Genomic DNA, 18,246 nt, shown 5'->3' with positions numbered 1-18,246 from the left:
CTGTATATCGATCTTGATGTCTTGGTTGATTAAGAAGTCCACTCCAATTATGATTTCATCAACAATATTTGCCACTATAAAATTGTGGAGTACCGTGACGTTCCCAATAGCTGCTTCACATTCTACTTCTCCAATTACCTGGGTGTCCTCTCCCGTGGCTGTACGTAATCTTGCTCCTAACAATGGTCTTATCTTTTTGTTGACTAAATCCGTTCGAATGATGGAATGAGATGCGCCCGTATCTACAGTCAGTAAACGTTCCTTTCCATCCACATGTCCTCCAACGGTAAGATTGCTCGATCTTCTTCCAATATGCGAGATAGAGATTATGGGGCATTCAATTGCGGGAGCCAGCTGTCGCCCCTTGCGGCTGACTCGATTTAGTTTAACGATTGAGTTGTCTTGGAGATTTGCTCATCTCTTTCTGCTCTGCGTTTACGACCACCCACATTGTTGGAACTGTTAGGGTTGGTGTTGCAATAACGCACAATATGCCCTGGCTTTCCACACTTAAAGCATTTGACTGCATCATTATTCTTCTGCTGCGTACCCTTCAATGCTTCCAAAATTGCGTCTACCCAGTCTGGCCTTTCCACTTCCACGCGATGAGCTTTGTACGCTGACTTACTCAAAAGTAAGGCTGTTTCCTGAGTCAGTGCATGCGATACCGTTTCAGCAAATGTTAGTTTTGGATTCGCATATGTAGCCCGCTTCGTTTCCACATCTCGTACGCCATTTATGAAACTCTGGATTTTTACCCTTTCAGTGTATTCCCCGGGTGCGTCCGCATTTGCAAGATGAGCCACTCTTTCAATATCTGAAGCAAACTCCTGCAATGTCTCATTTGCTTTTTGGTAGCGGTTTTGCAACTCAATTTGGAATATCTGTTTTCTATGCTCGCTTCCATAACTTCGTTCTACAGCAGCCATCAATGCTTCATAACTGTTCCGTTCGTACTCTGGAATCGTCTGTAGGATTTCCGCTGCAGGCCCTTTCAATGCCACGAACAGTGCAGCAACTTTATCTTCCGTATTCCAGTCGTTCACTGCTGCGGTCTTTTCAAACTGTAGCTTGAAGACCTGGAAAGGAACAGAACTCTCAAAGGATGGTGTTTTTACGTTTGGATTGCTTGCTGAAACAGCTGGATGATTTAGTTGTAACTGCTCCATACGACCTTTCAAATGATCTACTTCTGCCTGAAATTGCGAAATTTGTTCATCCTGCGCTTCCAGTTTTGATGATACCTGTTCCAAAATTTCGCCGACATTTCAGATATACGTGCCTCTTGCGTTTCCAATTTAGATACCATATATGTCTTTTGATCTTCCAGTTGAGATGACACTTGCGACGACATTTATGAAATACGTGCCTCCTGTGATTCCAGTTGGGATGCTATATATGTCTTCTGTTCTTTCAGTTGAGTTTCCATCTTGGATGTAATACGTGTCTCCTGCGATTCCAGCTGAGATGCCATATATGTCTTCTGTTCTGCCAGTTGAGATGACACTGTCGTTGTTTGAGTAGATATTGCAGCTAAAATCATGTTCAAGTCTGTGCTCGTAACTGTCTGCGGTGTTTCTTCCATTTTTGTTGTTTCCTCGCCATCAAGATGAAAGTCATACTCTTCTACGTCAATTCCTTCTAATTCCATTGCCTGTCGTAGTCGTTCCTGATGTTCTAGTTTAATGCCGGTTGTGTTAAATCCACGGCTCTCCAACTCCTTCTTCAGTTGCTGGATCTTCAATTCGCTAAACTTTGGCATGTCCAAGTTCTATTCGAAGTCTTCGGAATTTATTCAACAATTCCTCTTCTGACAACAATTGTAACGAATTTGCTGCAATTTCCCTGATTTGCAACCCTTTGCCAAGTTCGAATCACTAAACTGTTGAATAAACAACTCCAATATCGAATAATGGAAAAATGGCCTTTATTAAAGTACTTCACAATAACACTTATACTTTGCAACTAGCTTGCTTAATAACCAAACTGACTGATAGCTTAAATGAAACTGATTCTCGCCTCTAATGTTGTCGCCCTTTTATACTGTCCGATCTCTTCGTTGCATATTTCTAGGCTTTTCTAATTCCAGAACTTACTAGTTAGTTATAAATTTCTCAGCTACAACTACAGATGTATAATATTTATAGCTTCTCTCATACCCCATGCACTTGTATGTGTGAGCGACACCTCCACAATTACAATTGCATACCTTTAGGAGCATCTCAGATAAGATATCTGCATGTGTTTGTGCATCTCTTCTCCGCTGCGCGCACGCACATAGGTGTAGATAAAATTACTAAATTATTGATGTGCACTCACGTCAATGCTTAGCATCGGCATAGAGATGGCAGTACCCCCCAGCGCTGCCAACATTCGTAACAATATGTAAGTAGTACTCGTATATGTTATTATATTGTTGCTATTATTATTCACCCTTATTGTCATTGTCGTCGTCGTATTTCAGTCGACGTCACATCGTATCGACGTCGTCGTTACTTCGACACCAAATCGGTATTGGCTAAGCTTGTGAGACGACGACTACATTTATCGATATAATGAAAGGAAAATATACCATCTCTGTAATTTCTGGATCAGCTGTTCGATTTTGTTTACTATTTCTGTATCTTTTTTCGCGATTTGAGATTTCTTTAAATATTTCATTTCAAGATTTTACAAAAATGTTTTATTATGAGCTCTAGTGACGAAAATAATAAAGAGGAGCTTCGACTCAATAGAAACAAAGAATCAGAAATAACTCCGATTTTTTCTAGCCCAGCTACAAGAACCCCGAATTGTTGCGCAATTTTCCTTCTGTCGTCAGTAAAAACAGCGTCGACACAAATGGCGTCGTGTGAAGACGATGACGACAGTAAATTTGCTTAGCCAATACCAAACATGTGTCGATAGTTGTCAATAGTTATCGAAAACGACGATGGCTATACCGATTTTAACACGTCGTCGTGAGTCGCCGTCGTTCAGTGACGACGACGACAATGAAAATAAGGGTGATTATGTCTCGATGCACATGGTCACAGTTATCAGTGTACAAAAGGCTGACGGAGCCCGTCTGTCCATTCGCTTACACGATAAGTTGAAAGAAATTGAGGTATGCGGAGCTATTTAAACTACAAAAACTTATTGAAAAAAATAAAAAAACTTGTTACGCCTACTTTTTCGATATCGAAAATTACGAAAAAAATGGAATAATCCAATACGACTACTGATGAAACTTGGTTTATAGACTGAAGCCAGTTAAAAATAAAAAAAAAAACAAGTAAGGAAGGCTAAGTTCGGGTGTAACCGAACATTACATACTCAGCTGAAAGCTTTGGAGATAAAATAAGGGAAAACCACCATGTAGGAATATGAACCTAGGGCAACCCTGGAATTTGTTTGTATGACATGGGTATTAAATGGAGGTATTAAAGAGTATTTTAAAAGAAAGTGGGGCATAGTTCTATAGGTGGACGCCATTTCGGGATATTGCCATAAAGGTGGACCAGGGGTGACTCTAGAATGTGTTTGTACGATATGGGTATCAAATTAAAGGTATTAATGAGGGTTTTAAAAGGGAGTGGCCCTTAGTTGTATATGTGAAGGTGTTTTCGAAATATCGACCAAAATGGGGACCAGGGTGACCCAGAATATCATCTGTCGGGTACCGCTAATTTATTGATGTATATATGTAATATCACCAACAGTATTCCTGCCATGATTCCAAGGGCTTTTGATGTCGCCCTGCAGAACTTTTTCATTTTATTCTACTTAAAATGGTAGGTGTGACACCCATTTTACAAAGTTTTTTCTAAAGTTATATTTTGCGTCAAAAAGCCAATCCAATCACTATGTTTCATCCCAAAATGAGTTTAGATAAGTACGTGAACTAAGCTTAGTGAAGATATATCGATTTTTGCTCAAGTTATCGTGTTAAAGGCCGAGCGGAAGGGTAGACGGTCGACTGTGTATGAAAACTGGGTGTGGCTTCAACCGATTTCGCCAATTTTCACAGAAAACAGTTACCGTCATAGAAGCTATGCCCCTACCAAATTTAAGAAGGATTGGTAAATTTTTGTTCGACTTATGGCATTAAAAGTATTCTAGACAAATTAAATGAAAATGGGCGGAGCCACGCACATTTTCAAATTTTCTTTTATTTTTGTATTTTGTTGCACCATATCATTACTGGAGTTGAATGTTGACACAATTTACTTATATACTGTAAAAATATTAAATTTTTTGTAAAAATTTGACTTAAAATTTTTTTATAATTTCCTTCCGATCTGTTTGAATAATATTTATGTATATTTTAAGCTAGGCAGATCTATTGTGTTGGGTGCAAATAAAACAAAGATTATTCCACCTTTCAGCTCGACGTTTCGCCAATTTTCCTTGGCATCTTCAGGAGCGTGACACTGTATTTATTTAATAAAACAAAAAACAACAAAGAACACAATCAGATACATATAGAATTAAAATTTAAAAAATTGCAATTAAATATTGTTTGTACAAGAAGTATTTTCTTACTTACAAAATTGGAATTAAACGAAAAACATAATTTTCACTAAAACATTTAAACATTTAAAAACATTTTAATATTAAAAAATTGTGTAAAGTTAATTGAATGGAAAAATCGATACCACCTACATGCGGTAAACTTGTCATACTAAAAACTAAATTACAAACATAATAGGTACGCGGGGGCGATATTATCTGTATCTTCTTTTTTGTTTATTGTGTTTCCTCTTTTTTGCAAAATTCTTAGGCTTTCTAAGGTGTAACGCGCTTTTTCTCTCCTTTCGGTGTCTATTATTTTTATGTTTTTAAAATCAGCTGTGTGTTTATTTTCTATTGCATGCTGTGCCAAAGCTGTGCTTTGTTTTTGTTTACGTATATCGGATTCGTGCTCAGCTACCCGCTACCTTTTTTGTTCGTCATCCGATTTTGCTAATCCTAATTTAGAACACATATAGTAATGGGAGTAACGTTCCTGCCAAATTTCATCATGATATCTTCAACGACTGCCAAATTACAGCTTGAAAAATTTTAAATTACCTTCTTTTAAAAGTCGGTGTGCCACGCCCATTACTAATTTTCTATTCTGCGTCATAAGGTCAACCTACCTACCAAGTTTCATCCCTTATCCATCTTTGGTAATGAATTATCGCACTTTTTCGGTTTTTCGAAATTTCCGATATCGAAAAAGTGGGCGTGGTTATAGTCCGATTTCGTTCATTTTAAACAGCAATCTGAGACGAGTGCCCAGGAACCTACATACCAAATGTCATTAAAATACCTCAAAATTTACTCAAGTTATCGTGTTTACGGACAGACGGATGGACATGGCTAAATGAATTTCGTTTTTCGTCAAGATCATTTTGATATATAGAAGTCTATATCTATCTCGATTAGTTTATGCCGTTACGGGGTACCGTTATGCGAACAAAATAAATATACTCTGTAAGCTCTGCTCAGCTGAGTATAAACATTTGGAAAATGAGAAAGGAACGGGAAAGGAAAGAAAGTTTAAAACATTTATAGGCCATAAATCAGAAATCGTCAATGGTATTAGATGAAAATAACCAATTGGGCGTTGATGACATTTCAAACCAAAAAGTCCGAATTCGTAAAAACGGTCACATGAAAAAGATCTAGTAATTTCTCTGAGACGACAGATTACGTCGTCGAACTCGATACTGTACCAAGTATATATAATTAAAAATATCGAACACTGAAAGCGTCGATATGCTATGGTATCGTGTAGAAATTTCGGTCCCTATTAATGATTAAACCACGTAAAACAGAATGTGCTAATTTTTATACAGGTACCAATAATCTTATACAATCTTTAATAGGGTTACAAGGTTTTTGTTTTTTAGAATCTGACTGGACAAATTCGGAGTACGGTGAAGTTATATCTTGTGATAAGATCTAATGTTTACAAAACTTACATGTACGTAAGTGTACATTAGGGTGGTCCTTATAATATAATGTAGTATTTTTTCCAGTATCACCCCCTAGATCGGTTGCACCACGGTCAACTATATCGCACAAAAATGTTTATCCCTATTGGGGATGGTTTAGGCGTGTCGCAGGGGGGTCAAAGTTGAAATTGCTGTATGGAGACTCAAAAAATAAAAGTGATTTTTCTTTTTATCTAATTCTCGAAATCAATAACCCTATTGTAGAAAATATCAGATGCAAATTCTGGTCCCGATTGGAAACGCCTAAGGGGTGTCGCAGGGGGGGTTCAGAATACCCTATGGAGACTCGAAAAATAAAAGTGATTTTTCTTTTTATCTAATACCCGAAATATATATAACTATGGTCGGAGATATCACATACAAAATTTGGTTACGATTGGAAAAGTCTAAAGCGTGTCGCAGGGGGGTGAAAGTCCAGATTAAGAGACTCACCATAGAGCAATTTCAATTTTGACCCCCCTGCGACACGCCTAAACTATCTCCAATCGGGATACAATTTTTTGTGTGATATCTTCGGCTATATTACTATCGATTTAGGGGTTGAGACTTTGGAAATCTGATGTTAAAATTTTCTCCATACAAATAAGGACCACCCTAGTGTACATATATAAAAAGATACATATTTCAGAATAATCTGAGTAAACAAAAGTTGAAAAGGGAGTCAATAAATAAATCACAATCAATAAAAGTCACCTACATGAATCACGCTCGCACTCTGCAGTCCGCTAGAAGTGATGAGTCTGTTACGCAAATACGAAAATCGGCTATGCGCTGAAGTGTGAAGTTATGGTGATAACGATATATCCCGAAAAATCAAAGGACTGGTAAAATGCTTCGGGTTCAACTGCTCTGCCATATTATTAGTACATAAGTACACTCATGCAAACAAAATTTCGAACCTTTCTTCCATAACAAAAAAAAAAGTATTATTCAAATTTGGTTTTGAGGTTTAAAAAAACGTCGTAAGACCCAACGCAAAAAGTCAAATCTCCATCATTAATGTAACTACTTTTTTATTAAATGGTTACTAAGTGTTGGAATAGCTTTCACATTGGACTTGCGAAAAAGGTGGTATCCGTAAATTAGCTGCTGCCACTGTATCACTGCATTTTCCATGACTATCCTCGGAAGTGCGGTGATAATGGTGCTTGTTACCGGAACGTACCGGACCTATATCCGGCAAATGACCATCAACATCGATAAGACTCCCCAAAACCTTCGGGGAGTGTCCATATCGCTACAAACCAACATCGAATTACAGGCCATTTTGGAAGGGGGTTATGGTAGTGAGATAACTTACTCGGTTCAGCATTGGCATGTCAAATTGCTCCCAATATAATCAGACGTCCTTGAGATGCTGATTCCGAAGCTTACCTGATATATATTCGACAAAAGCTTGCGACATCGATAATACAGCTGAAAACCTTGGGATAGTGTTTTTATCGCTAACATCACAAGAAATTCATAGGGTGAATAATTTTGGAACATTATTAGCGGGGTCCACACTTGACTCGTTGAATTGTTAAACTCAGTTGAGCAGAGCTCACAGAGTATATTAACTTTGATTGGATAACGGTTGGTTGTACAGGTATAAAGGAATCGAGATAGATATAGACTTCCATGTATCAAAATCATCAGTATCGAAAAAAATTTGATTGAGCTATATCCGTCCGTCCGTCTGTAACACGATAACTTGAATAAATTTTGAGGTATCTTGATGAAATTTGGTATGTAGGTTCCTGGGCACTCATCTCAGATCGCTATTTAAAATGAACGATATCGGACTATAACCACGCGCACCTTTTCGATATCGAAAATTTCGAAAAACCGAGGAAGTGCGATAATTCATTACCAAAGGAGGATAAAGCGATGAAACTTGGTAGGTGAGTTGAACTTATGACGCAGAATAGAAAATTAGTAAAATTTTGGACAATGGGCGTGGCACCACCAACTTTTAAAAGAAGGTAATTTAAAAGTTTTGGAAGCTGTAATTTGGCAGTCGTTGAAGATATCATGATGAAATTTGGCAGGAACGTTACTCATATTATTGTATGTATGCCTAATAAAAATTGGCAAAATCGGAGAACGACCACGCTCACTTAAAAAAAAAATTTTTTTTAATGTCAAATTTTAACAAAAAATTTAATATCTTTACAGTATATAAGTACATTATGCCAACATTCGACTCCAGTAATGATATGGTCCAATAAAATACAAAAATAAAAGAAAATTTCAAAATGGGCGTGGCTCCGCCCTTTTTCATTTGATTTGTCTAGGATACTTTTAACGCCATAAGTCGAACAAAAATTTACCAATCCTTGTGAAATTTGGTAGCGTCTTAGACTCTAGGACGATAACTGTTTTCTGTGAAAAAGGGCGAAATCGGTTGAAGCCACGCCCAGTTTTTTATACACAGTCGACCGTCTGTCCTTCCACTCGGCCATTAACACGATAACTTGAGCAAAAATCGATATATCTTTACTAAACGCAGTTCACATAATTATCTGAACTCACTTTCTATTGGTATAAAAAATGGCCGAAATCTGACTATGACCACACCCACTTTTTCGATATCGAAAATTACGGAAAATGAAAAAAGTGCCATAATTCTATACCAAATACGAAAAAAGGGTTGAAACATGGTAATTGGATTGGTTTATTGGCGCAAAATATACCCTTAGAAAAAAACTTTGTAAAATAGGTGTGACACCTACCATATTAAGTAGAAGAAAATAAAAAAGTTCTGCAGGGCGAAATCAAAAGCCCTTGGAATCATGGCAGGAATACTGTTCGTGGTATTACATATATAAATAAATTAGCGGTACCCGACATATGATGTTCTGGGTCACCCTGGTCCACATTTTGGTCGATATCTCGAAAACGCCTTCACATATACAACTACCACCACTCCCTTTTAAAATTCTTATTAATACCTTTAATTTGACACCCATATTGTACAAACTCATTCTAGAGTCAACCCTGGTCCACCTTTATAACGATATCCCGAAAAGGCGTCCACCTATAGAATTAAGGCCCACTCCCTTTTAAAATACCCGTTAACACCTTTCATTTGATACCCATATCGTAAAAAAATTCTAAGGTCACCCCTGGTCCACCTTTATGGCGATATCTCGAAATGGCGTCCACCTATAGAACTAAGGCCCACTCCCTTTCAAAATACTCATTAACACCTTTCATTTGATACCCATATCGTACAAACAAATTCTAGAGTCAACCCTGGTCCACCTTTATAACGATATCCCGAAAAGGCGTCCACCTATAGAATTAAGGCCCACTCCCTTTTAAAATACCCGTTAACACCTTTCATTTGATACCCATATCGTAAAAAAATTCTAAGGTCACCCCTGGTCCACCTTTATGGCGATATCTCGAAATGGCGTCCACCTATAGAACTAAGGCCCACTCCCTTTCAAAATACTCATTAACACCTTTCATTTGATACCCATATCGTACAAACAAATTCTAGAGTCATCCCTGGTCCACCTTTATGGCGATATCTCGAAAGGCGTCCACCCATAGAACTAAGGCCCACCCACTTTTAAAATATCCATTAACACCTTTCATTTGATACCCATATCGTACAAATTAATTCTAGAGTCACCCCTGGTTAACCTTTATAGCAATATCTCGAAAAGGCGTCCACCCATAGAACTAAGGCCCACTCCCTTTTAAAATACTCATTAACACCTTTTATTTGGTACCCATATCGTACAAATTAATTCTAGAGTCACCCCTGGTCCACCTTTATAACGATATCCCGAAAAGGCGTCCACCTATAGAACTCAGGCCCACTCCCTCTTAAAATACTCTTTAATACCTGCCATTTGATACGCATGTCATACAAACACATTCCAGGGTTACCCGAGGTTCATTTTCCTACATGGTGATTTTCCCTTATTTTGTCTCCATAGCTCTCAACTGAGTATGTAATGTTCGGTTACACCCGAACTTAGCCTTCCTTACTTGTTTATTTTATATTTATCTTAAAAATCGTTTAGGTATGTAGATCTGTTCACTAGATATTTCTTATCTTATACATCCGATTATTCGGAGATTACGAACGGGATAAGATTATTGTTCAGCCCCATTCATGGAAGGTATGAAGGCTTCGGCATAGCCGAAGACAGTCCCGTCCTTACTTGTTAAAATACTCATTAGCACCTTTTATTTGATACCCCTATCGTACAAACAAATTCTAGAGTCACCCCTGGTCCACCTTTTTGGCGATATCTCAAAAAGGCGTCTACCTATAGACCTAAGGCCCACTCCCTTTTAAAATACTCATTAACACCTTTCATTTGATACCCATATCGTACAAATAAATGCTAGAGTCACCCCTGGTCCACCTTTATGGCGATATCTCGAAAAGGCGTCCACCTATAGGACTAAGGCCCACTCCCTTTTAAAATACTCATTAACAATTTTCATTTGATACCCATATCGTACACACAAATTCTAGAGTTACCCCTGGTCCTCCTTTATGGCGATATCTCGAAAAGGCGTCCACCTATAGAACTAAGGCCCACGCCCTTTTCAAATACTCATTAACACCTTTCATTTGATACCCATGTCGTACAAACAAATTCCAGGGTCATCCCTGGTTCAACTTTATGGCGATATCTCGAAAAGGCGTCCACCTATAGAACTAAGGCCCACTCCCTTTTAAAATAGTCATTAACAATTTTCATTTGATACCCATATCGTACAAACAAATTCTAGAGTCAGCCCTGGTCCACCTTTATGGCGATATCCGTAAATGGCGTTCACCCATAGAACTATGGCCTACTCCCTCTTAAAATACTCTTTAATACCTTCCATTTGATACACATGTCATACAAACTACATGGTGATTTTCGCTTATTTTGTCTCCATAGCTCTCAGCTGAGTATGTAATGTTCGGTTACACCCGAACTTAGTCTTCCTTACTCTTTTTTTTTAAATATTGATAGTTTCGCTGCAGTTTTTCCTGACTGACTGGTGTCACGAAAGAAAAACGGATTCTTTTTTATGAGCTTCAACCGTTTTTGAAGTTGATGCAAAGATTTTCAAAAGATTCGGGTAGGTCACGCTCATTTGTTTCACGATTTTTAGTCTAATACAGTTTCTAAGTCAATCTTCGGTAAAATAGGCTCACGAATAGACCGATGAATGGACGAGCAATGCTAGCTTAAACTTTTTTGTGTTGACTTAAGTACGATATAAAAAAATCGCTAGGCGCCACCACCGATAAAGTCGATAGTGGCTACCGAAAAATCGGATTTTTTTCGTGAATTCCCCCCAAACTGCCTGCCTGGATCCGCCCATGAATTGTAGTTGGTAGTTGTTTATTTGCAGGTAACTTTGTTTTTATTTGAATTTATTTTTAAAGCCCCGTCACAAAAGCAGTTTTTCATATAGATGCGTTTAACTCAATCTTATGCATTATGGGTTGCAAGTATTTTTATGGGGAACGGTAGATTGAGGCGCCATCTGAGATAAAAAAGTAGCCATCTTGCAAACTTTTGTTTCAAGCAAAGCATAAGAAGAAGAATTTGACATTTGCTTTGGCTAAGGGTGCTGACACACTTTACAAATGAAATTGTTTTACCCACTCGCAATTGAAAACTGCAATATATCAAAAGAATACGTCACAAAATATGTAAGCAAGTATTTTTGTTGTATAGGGAGAATGTTTATAACAGTGCTTCGCGATATTTGGTATGTGAATGGGCAAGGCGAAATAAACTTCAATTGCCAAGTGTGAAGTTCCTTGATATTTATAAACGCAACATCTTGGGTGATTGTGGCGATGTTACTGGAATGCATAAGCTTGTGTGAAACGCATGTATATGAAAAATTTCATTCAAATTCATTGTGCCGCAGTCATTACTGAATTTCAAGTTATAAAAAAAATAGACATAAAAAGCTACCAACTGCCAAGTAAATAACTAACGAGCCAAATGTGAACACCAATATTATTTTTATACTCAGCGTGCTTTGCACACAGAGTATATTAACTTTGATTGGATAACGGTTGGTTGTACAGGTATAAAGGAATCGAGATAGATATGCACTTCCATATATCGAAATCATCAGTATCGAAAAAAAAATTTGATTGAGCCATGTCCGTCCGTCCATCCGTCCGCCCGTCCGTCCGTTAACACGAGATATCTTCGCCAAATTTGGTACACGAGCTTATCTAGACACAGAATCGGATGATAACCACGCCCACTTCTTATATATATAACATTTTGGAAAACACAAAAAACCTGATTATTTAGTAAATAATACATCTAGAATGTTGAAATTTCACACGTGGACTGGTATTGAGACTTTCGATAAAAATTTGGAAACAATTTTTAAAATGGGCGCGGCACCGCCCACTTGGGATAAAATCAATTTTACAAATATTATTAATCATAAATCAAAAATCGTTAAGCCTATCGTAACAAAATTCGGCAGAGAGGTTGCCTTTACTATAAGGAATGCTTTGAAGAAAAATTAACGAAATCGGTTAAGGACCACGCCCCTTTTATATAAAAGATTTTTAAAAGGGTTGTAGACGAAAATAATAAGCTATATCTTAGCGAAAAAGAGCTTTGTATCTATAGAATTTTACTTTCTAAATTGAATTATTAAATGGGAAAACACTAAAATGTTTGAAAATGGGTGTGGCACCGCCCCGTTTATGACTAAGCAATTTTCTATGTTTCGGGAGCCATAACTCGAAGAAAAATTAACATATCGTAATGAAATTGTGTACACATATTTTTCTTATAGCAGAAAATAATTCTAGTAAAAATGGACGGGGTCGGTTAAAGACCACGGCAACTTAGATATAAAACAAGTTTAAAAGGGTCGTAGACTAGAATAATAAGCTATAACTTAGCAAGAAATAGTTTTGAATCAATGATATTTCACTTATCAAGTTTTATTGTAAGAGGAAATGGGGAGACATTTTTTTTAAACGGGCGGTGCCACGTGTTATATAGAAAGGTAATTTATCTGAAATGAAATGTTCAATTGAAGCTCACGCGGAGTATATAATGTTCGGTTACACCCGAACTTAGACACTTTTACTTGTTTCTTTTAATTCGTATGCCAATATATTTCGGAACAATTTTGAGATTCTCTAAGATCCAGCTTATATGTAAATAAAAGAAGTTCATAAAAAAGTTGTTAAAGTATAAGTTCAGTTGATTGATAATTTCGCTAAACAAAGCATAATAACTTTCGGCGAAGCAGCTTAATGTACATACATACATACATACATACATAATATGTATATATATAATATTTACTCGCCAAAAATGATGTCATCAAAAGTTGGACGCCAAAGCTTTGCTACCGGTCGCTTATCGCGCTTATGAAAACTCATAAATAACTTTCGACTGATGACAGTTGAATCGTCAGAGCTGGCTCATTGAATAGACCCTTACTACCCGTCTAAGCATGCCCGCGCGCAATTCGCCATCACTTAATACCGGTAAGCAAGTTCATTTCATCAGCTATTTATTAGGGTGGGTAAAATAAAAATGCCTCGTTAAGGTCAGAACTTCGGCGTAAATTTCTTGGACTCGCTTGGAAAAATTTTATATTTACTAATTCACAAATACAAACCTCCGAGTTGGCTTTTCAAAAAAGCCAAGAGAAATAAACTACCCTCGGACTAGGACTCCTACACGTTGGGATTGGAATATTTTTAAAAGGATATATTAGCAGAGCCAGCCGGGAATTTTTGCCCCAAAACCAGGTAAGGTGTGATGAGACCACGAGGCTTAAGACCATTTTCTCGATGACGCTGCTCCAATGGGGATAACTGAGAGATATAGATGGAAGATGAGCAATGAGCCGCGAGGAATCTATAACGTATGTAATGAAATCTCATTTTTCGGATGCCCGCATTTAAGGCAGGCGACTGTCGGCCTAGAAAAATGTCTTAAGGTAAGTCCGTTTGCATGGGCGATTAACTCTTTAATGCCCTACTAATCTCCGCGCATCTTCCGATATCTTTGGGGACTTTTTTGTATTTTTTTGTAAAATTGTGTTGGTTATATAAACGAGCAGGTATAAGGATCCTGAATTTAAACCATCCTAAATTTGGGGAGTGATGCTGGTGTTGGTTTGACAGGATTAAGTACCTCGTGATTATTCTTGAAAGAAAGCTGTCGTGGAAACTCAATGTAGAGGATAGTGCTAGGAAGTCTTCCGTTTGCAAATGCTGGGGATTCTCTGCATGGTATATTGCTATATGGTATGTTGGTTAAGCCGATTCTGCTCTTTCGAGTTCTGTTTTGGCAGCATTAGTCAGTGAAGATGCTGCCAGAGCTCCAGAGATTGGCACTGGTTGGAATAAGCGAGAACTTTCGTGAAAGATCTTCATGGGTACTACACGCAATGCTGAAGCTGTAACCGAATGACATCGTAGACAAAGTAGCTGCAGCCCTGGCGGCAACAAGGTTTAGATATGAGCTTGTGAATCTTGGGTACTGCAGCACTCTGACCGGCTAACTTCGTACCTAATAGGACAGACTAAACTGTCTTCCGCCCCAGTTGCCACATTTTTACAACTCGTTTTTTCTCAAGAAAGGTATGGAGTGCGAAAATAATTTTGGCGGAAGACTGATGAGCTTCTTCACTGATGGGTCCATGCTTGGCGGGAGGATTGGGAAGGGGAAGCATTCCGCCAAGGGCTTGGCGTTTTCCAGGTGGAGATCGAAAGTATTAAGAACTAGGAGGACGAGATGCTATTAGCCACTTAAATTGCTAGGAAATTTTAAAGCGCTAAGCTATATCACCGTGTGGTAGGGCGCAGCGACCTCACTCGTTGTAGCAACGAATTACTTTTTCAACAAAATTATGTGGGTGCTAGGATATAAAAAATATATCGGAGACAAGGCCAGTCTTTGGAATTCTGCTTTTGGAATTTTGCTTTCTGCTTCTGGACTGGTGGGGCTCGAGTCAGATTAACAAGCGGTAGGCTCACTCTACCTCTTCCCAGATATACAGGTCTTTCCGGTCATTTTTGGCTACAAGCACTCAGCTAAACTTTTAAGTTTTATTTGATTTAATGTGTTCATGGTAGTTAAAGCGTTAAGGGGGATTATCTAATGGAAGTCTTTGCGGTGGCCCTTAAGCTTCCTCCACCCCAACAGTGTTAGACGTATGGAACGTTAGGAGGTGACATTATTCGGCTCTCGAAAACCTATGCCTGCCTTATCAGTTACTTTTTGTTTGCCGCGCACCAATTCGCTTAATAACTGGGAAGTGGCCACTCAACGTAAACCAACTTAACTTCCGAGAAGACGAAAGACGAGCTTTACCTCCAAATAGTGGTGTGCTGCTTCCCCAATTTCCCAAGTCGGGCCACTACCTTTATAATACAGCAGCCTCGAATTTTACGCAAATACCCTCTATATAAATGAACAACACAATCAAATTCTGTGAGATAGAGTAATTGTCTCATTTGCCCTCTCTCTCCCATTCCAATCTCCCTGTCATTCTCACTCTCCCTCGCCCTTCTACTTTCCTACCTTCTCATGTGCACACAAAACTCATAGTTTGTAGTCATACTCACGTTGAGGAATCAGCATCTCGTAATTCTCCATTTTCTTCGTGAGCATTCCCGTTCTGCTTGTCAACCTTCTGAGTATTCTGCTTTTGACCTGAATTGAACTTAAAAAGACAATTGGTAAGCGCTTCTATGAGGTCATGATTTGCTAACGCTTCCGACTTCTTTGTTGTAGCTGTTGATGCTTTGGATTGCTTCAGCGTTTTTGGCTGCTCGTTTTTGCTTGAGTCACACCCCAGAATGTGAAAAGCATTTGCCAGCGGCACGATCATATCGACCAAGTCCGTTTTTTCCTTGGAGCACATTCTAAACATTTGTGTTTGTGAGCTATCCGATGTTATCATAGCATCAGCATCACCACCGCCACCATGGCCACATACACCATCACCACTTGATTCAGCAAAGCACACATTTTTGTTGAATGATTTCAGTGAAGGACTTATTAGGTCTACTGCGCTTTCGCCTATATCATTGTCAGAGATGACTAGGCGGCTGCGTGGAGTGCGTACCGAATTTGGTGTGACCGATGGAGCCGGTGGTGGGGAATTTAGCGGATTACGTCGCTTCTTCAACAGTTTTACTTTGTCGCTTTGCGAGGCGGCGCGGCTGCTGCCTGGAGTTTTGATGCGCGATGTCACACGGCCGCGACTTGTGGCCGCCTGTGGACGAGATGAGGAGGGATGTTGTGAAGTGCTGGCACGAGAGCTGTGACATGACATAACTGTAGATTTCACTTCTTGCACGCTTTGGGATAGATTTTGCTTGCCCATCACTGATTTTTGTGGTGGCATTGGAGCCTGTTTTTGTTGTTGCTGGCGCTGTTGCTGTTGCTGTTTTTGATGCTCCTTCAAATTGATTTCCTCTTCTCGCTCCAACATTTGCTGTTCTTGAAGTTGCTTCTGATGCAAGAGGCGTTGCTGTTGTTGTGCGATAATGTAGCGTTGATGTTCCGCCAGCTGATTTTCAAGTTCTTTTTGCAGCTCTCGAGATTTCTGTAAAATTTCAATTGGCGAGTTCTTAGCGTTAGCTGAGTTTTGATTGAGTTTCTTCAGCTGACGTTGCTTCATTAGCTCTTCATATGCCTGTTGTTGTTGCTGCTGAATGTGAGTATCGTAATTTTCGGCGCGTTCGCGTAAAGATTTTTGTTGTTGACGCTCTGGTTGCTGTTGGTGTAGCTGTTGCAGTATTAGTTGTTGCTGTCGTTTGCTTTGTTTAAGCTGTTCAAATGCCTTATAGTCTTGTGTTTGCTCATTCTTTTGTTGTTGTTGCCGTTCATTTTTACGTTGATATTGTTCTTTGTTAGTGCTATGATGTTCTCGTTGTTGCTGTTTATGGCCTTGCTGTTGTTGTTGTTCTTGCTGTTGTTGCTGCGGCTGCTGGGGTTGTCGTTGTTGTTTCGCTTGCTCCTGTCCGCTTACTTTATTCCTGTCAGGCTTCATTGGAATCACAACATCAAATTGACTCGAGTTCCCTTCAAAACTTTCAAAGTCCGAACTGCTTTCACTCAACCCATCATCTCTATCAGAATTCGTACCAGCGCATAAATTGAAATTATTAAAAACAATCATTTTTTTGACACTAGCTTTCTTGGTGTTGGCACTTCTCTTGTCGTTGGACTTATCTTGGAAATCCGGCATTGAATCAGTGGTTTCTGTAACCTCGCTAGTAGGTCCAGTGAGTACAGTTGGCTCAGTTGTTTCGGTGGGCTCCAGCAAATCTGTTGACACTTTTCTACGTTTAGCATTATCATCGCAGTCATCGTCGTCATCATTAGCAACACCATCACCACTTTTAGCATCATCGTCATAATAATTATCATCATCATCATCGTCATCGTCGTCCACATCAACATCACAAATAGTTGTTTCGGGGGCGGGGGTAAAATTACCGAAGAAGGCAACAGCAGGGTCGTCGCGTTTGGTCGATTCACTGTTTGAGTGACGGTGCCGGCTATGATGTCGTTCAGTTTGCTTTGCCGTCTTCGACTCTATGGTCATATAATCGCATGCCAGTTCGCATTATTTGTGTCCCCAATATCAAATTACGTGAAATACAATATTGTGCGAGTTTTATGACGCAGACGGGTATATATTATACATATAAATATGTGCATATGAAAATAGAAGTAAATGCATATGAATTAACTTTACAGATTTGTACGCAAGCAAAAAAAAAAAAAAAATTAAAAATAAAAATAAAAAAATTACAGCAAATATTATAATAAATTAAGTGCGTGCTGCAATTAAGTATTTTGTTGTAATTAGCGACTTGATGTTGCGACATACATACATACATATTTTCGTATAAATCTACTAGACACACTTATACACAACTTGACATATGAATAATATTATTAGTTATAAGCTGCAATAATAATAATAATAACAACAATAATAACTTGGCGCGATATACTTCCGAGGAGGCCGGGCTTCTCTTCTAATTTCTATTAAAATTTTCTCTGCTAATTGGAGAGATTTAAACGTATGATAAGAGATCTCTGTCAAATGGAGAGTTAGGACTCCCCTCGACAAATATGAAAACACATATACGCAGTAACAGGCATACACAGTTCCGTTCACCATTTTTTATAATAAAAATATTACGGAAAAAGACTCAAGGTTGCCGGATTCAAAAGTGCTACCAAATATAAAATCTTTCTTAATAAATGTAAAAGCTAAACATGTGACGATGAGC

At 38.6% G+C, this 18,246-nt stretch overlaps 2 protein-coding genes across 7 annotated transcripts in view; one reads left to right on the top strand and one right to left on the bottom strand.

Annotated features, from left to right (window-relative positions):
* The window catches only part of LOC137250410 (uncharacterized), a 111,114-nt gene that overhangs the window by 5,820 nt on the left and 87,048 nt on the right, over window positions 1-18,246 (bottom strand). For all 3 annotated transcript variants that reach the window (XM_067783153.1, XM_067783154.1, XM_067783155.1), the window contains one exon: window positions 15,559-17,539. In XM_067783153.1, coding sequence (XP_067639254.1) covers window positions 15,559-17,539 — 1,981 coding nt within the window. The remainder of the gene's footprint in view (window positions 1-15,558; window positions 17,540-18,246) is intronic.
* Window positions 17,494-18,246, top strand: part of LOC137250415 (transforming growth factor beta-1-induced transcript 1 protein) — a 72,597-nt gene continuing 71,844 nt past the window's right edge. Inside the window, exon 1 of one of the 4 annotated variants that reach the window (XM_067783168.1) lies at window positions 17,494-17,636. The gene's annotated coding sequence lies outside the window, so the exon portion shown is untranslated. Of the gene's footprint in view, window positions 17,782-18,246 lie in introns of all 4 variants that reach the window. The other 3 variants (XM_067783169.1, XM_067783171.1, XM_067783170.1) reach the window with 3 other exon arrangements.

This window comes from Eurosta solidaginis, chromosome 4, assembly GCF_040869045.1.
Source record: "Eurosta solidaginis isolate ZX-2024a chromosome 4, ASM4086904v1, whole genome shotgun sequence".
NCBI lineage: Eukaryota > Metazoa > Arthropoda > Insecta > Diptera > Tephritidae > Eurosta > Eurosta solidaginis.
The sequence above is the reverse complement of the archived record's forward strand: the minus strand, read 5'-3'. Positions and strand labels throughout refer to the sequence as shown.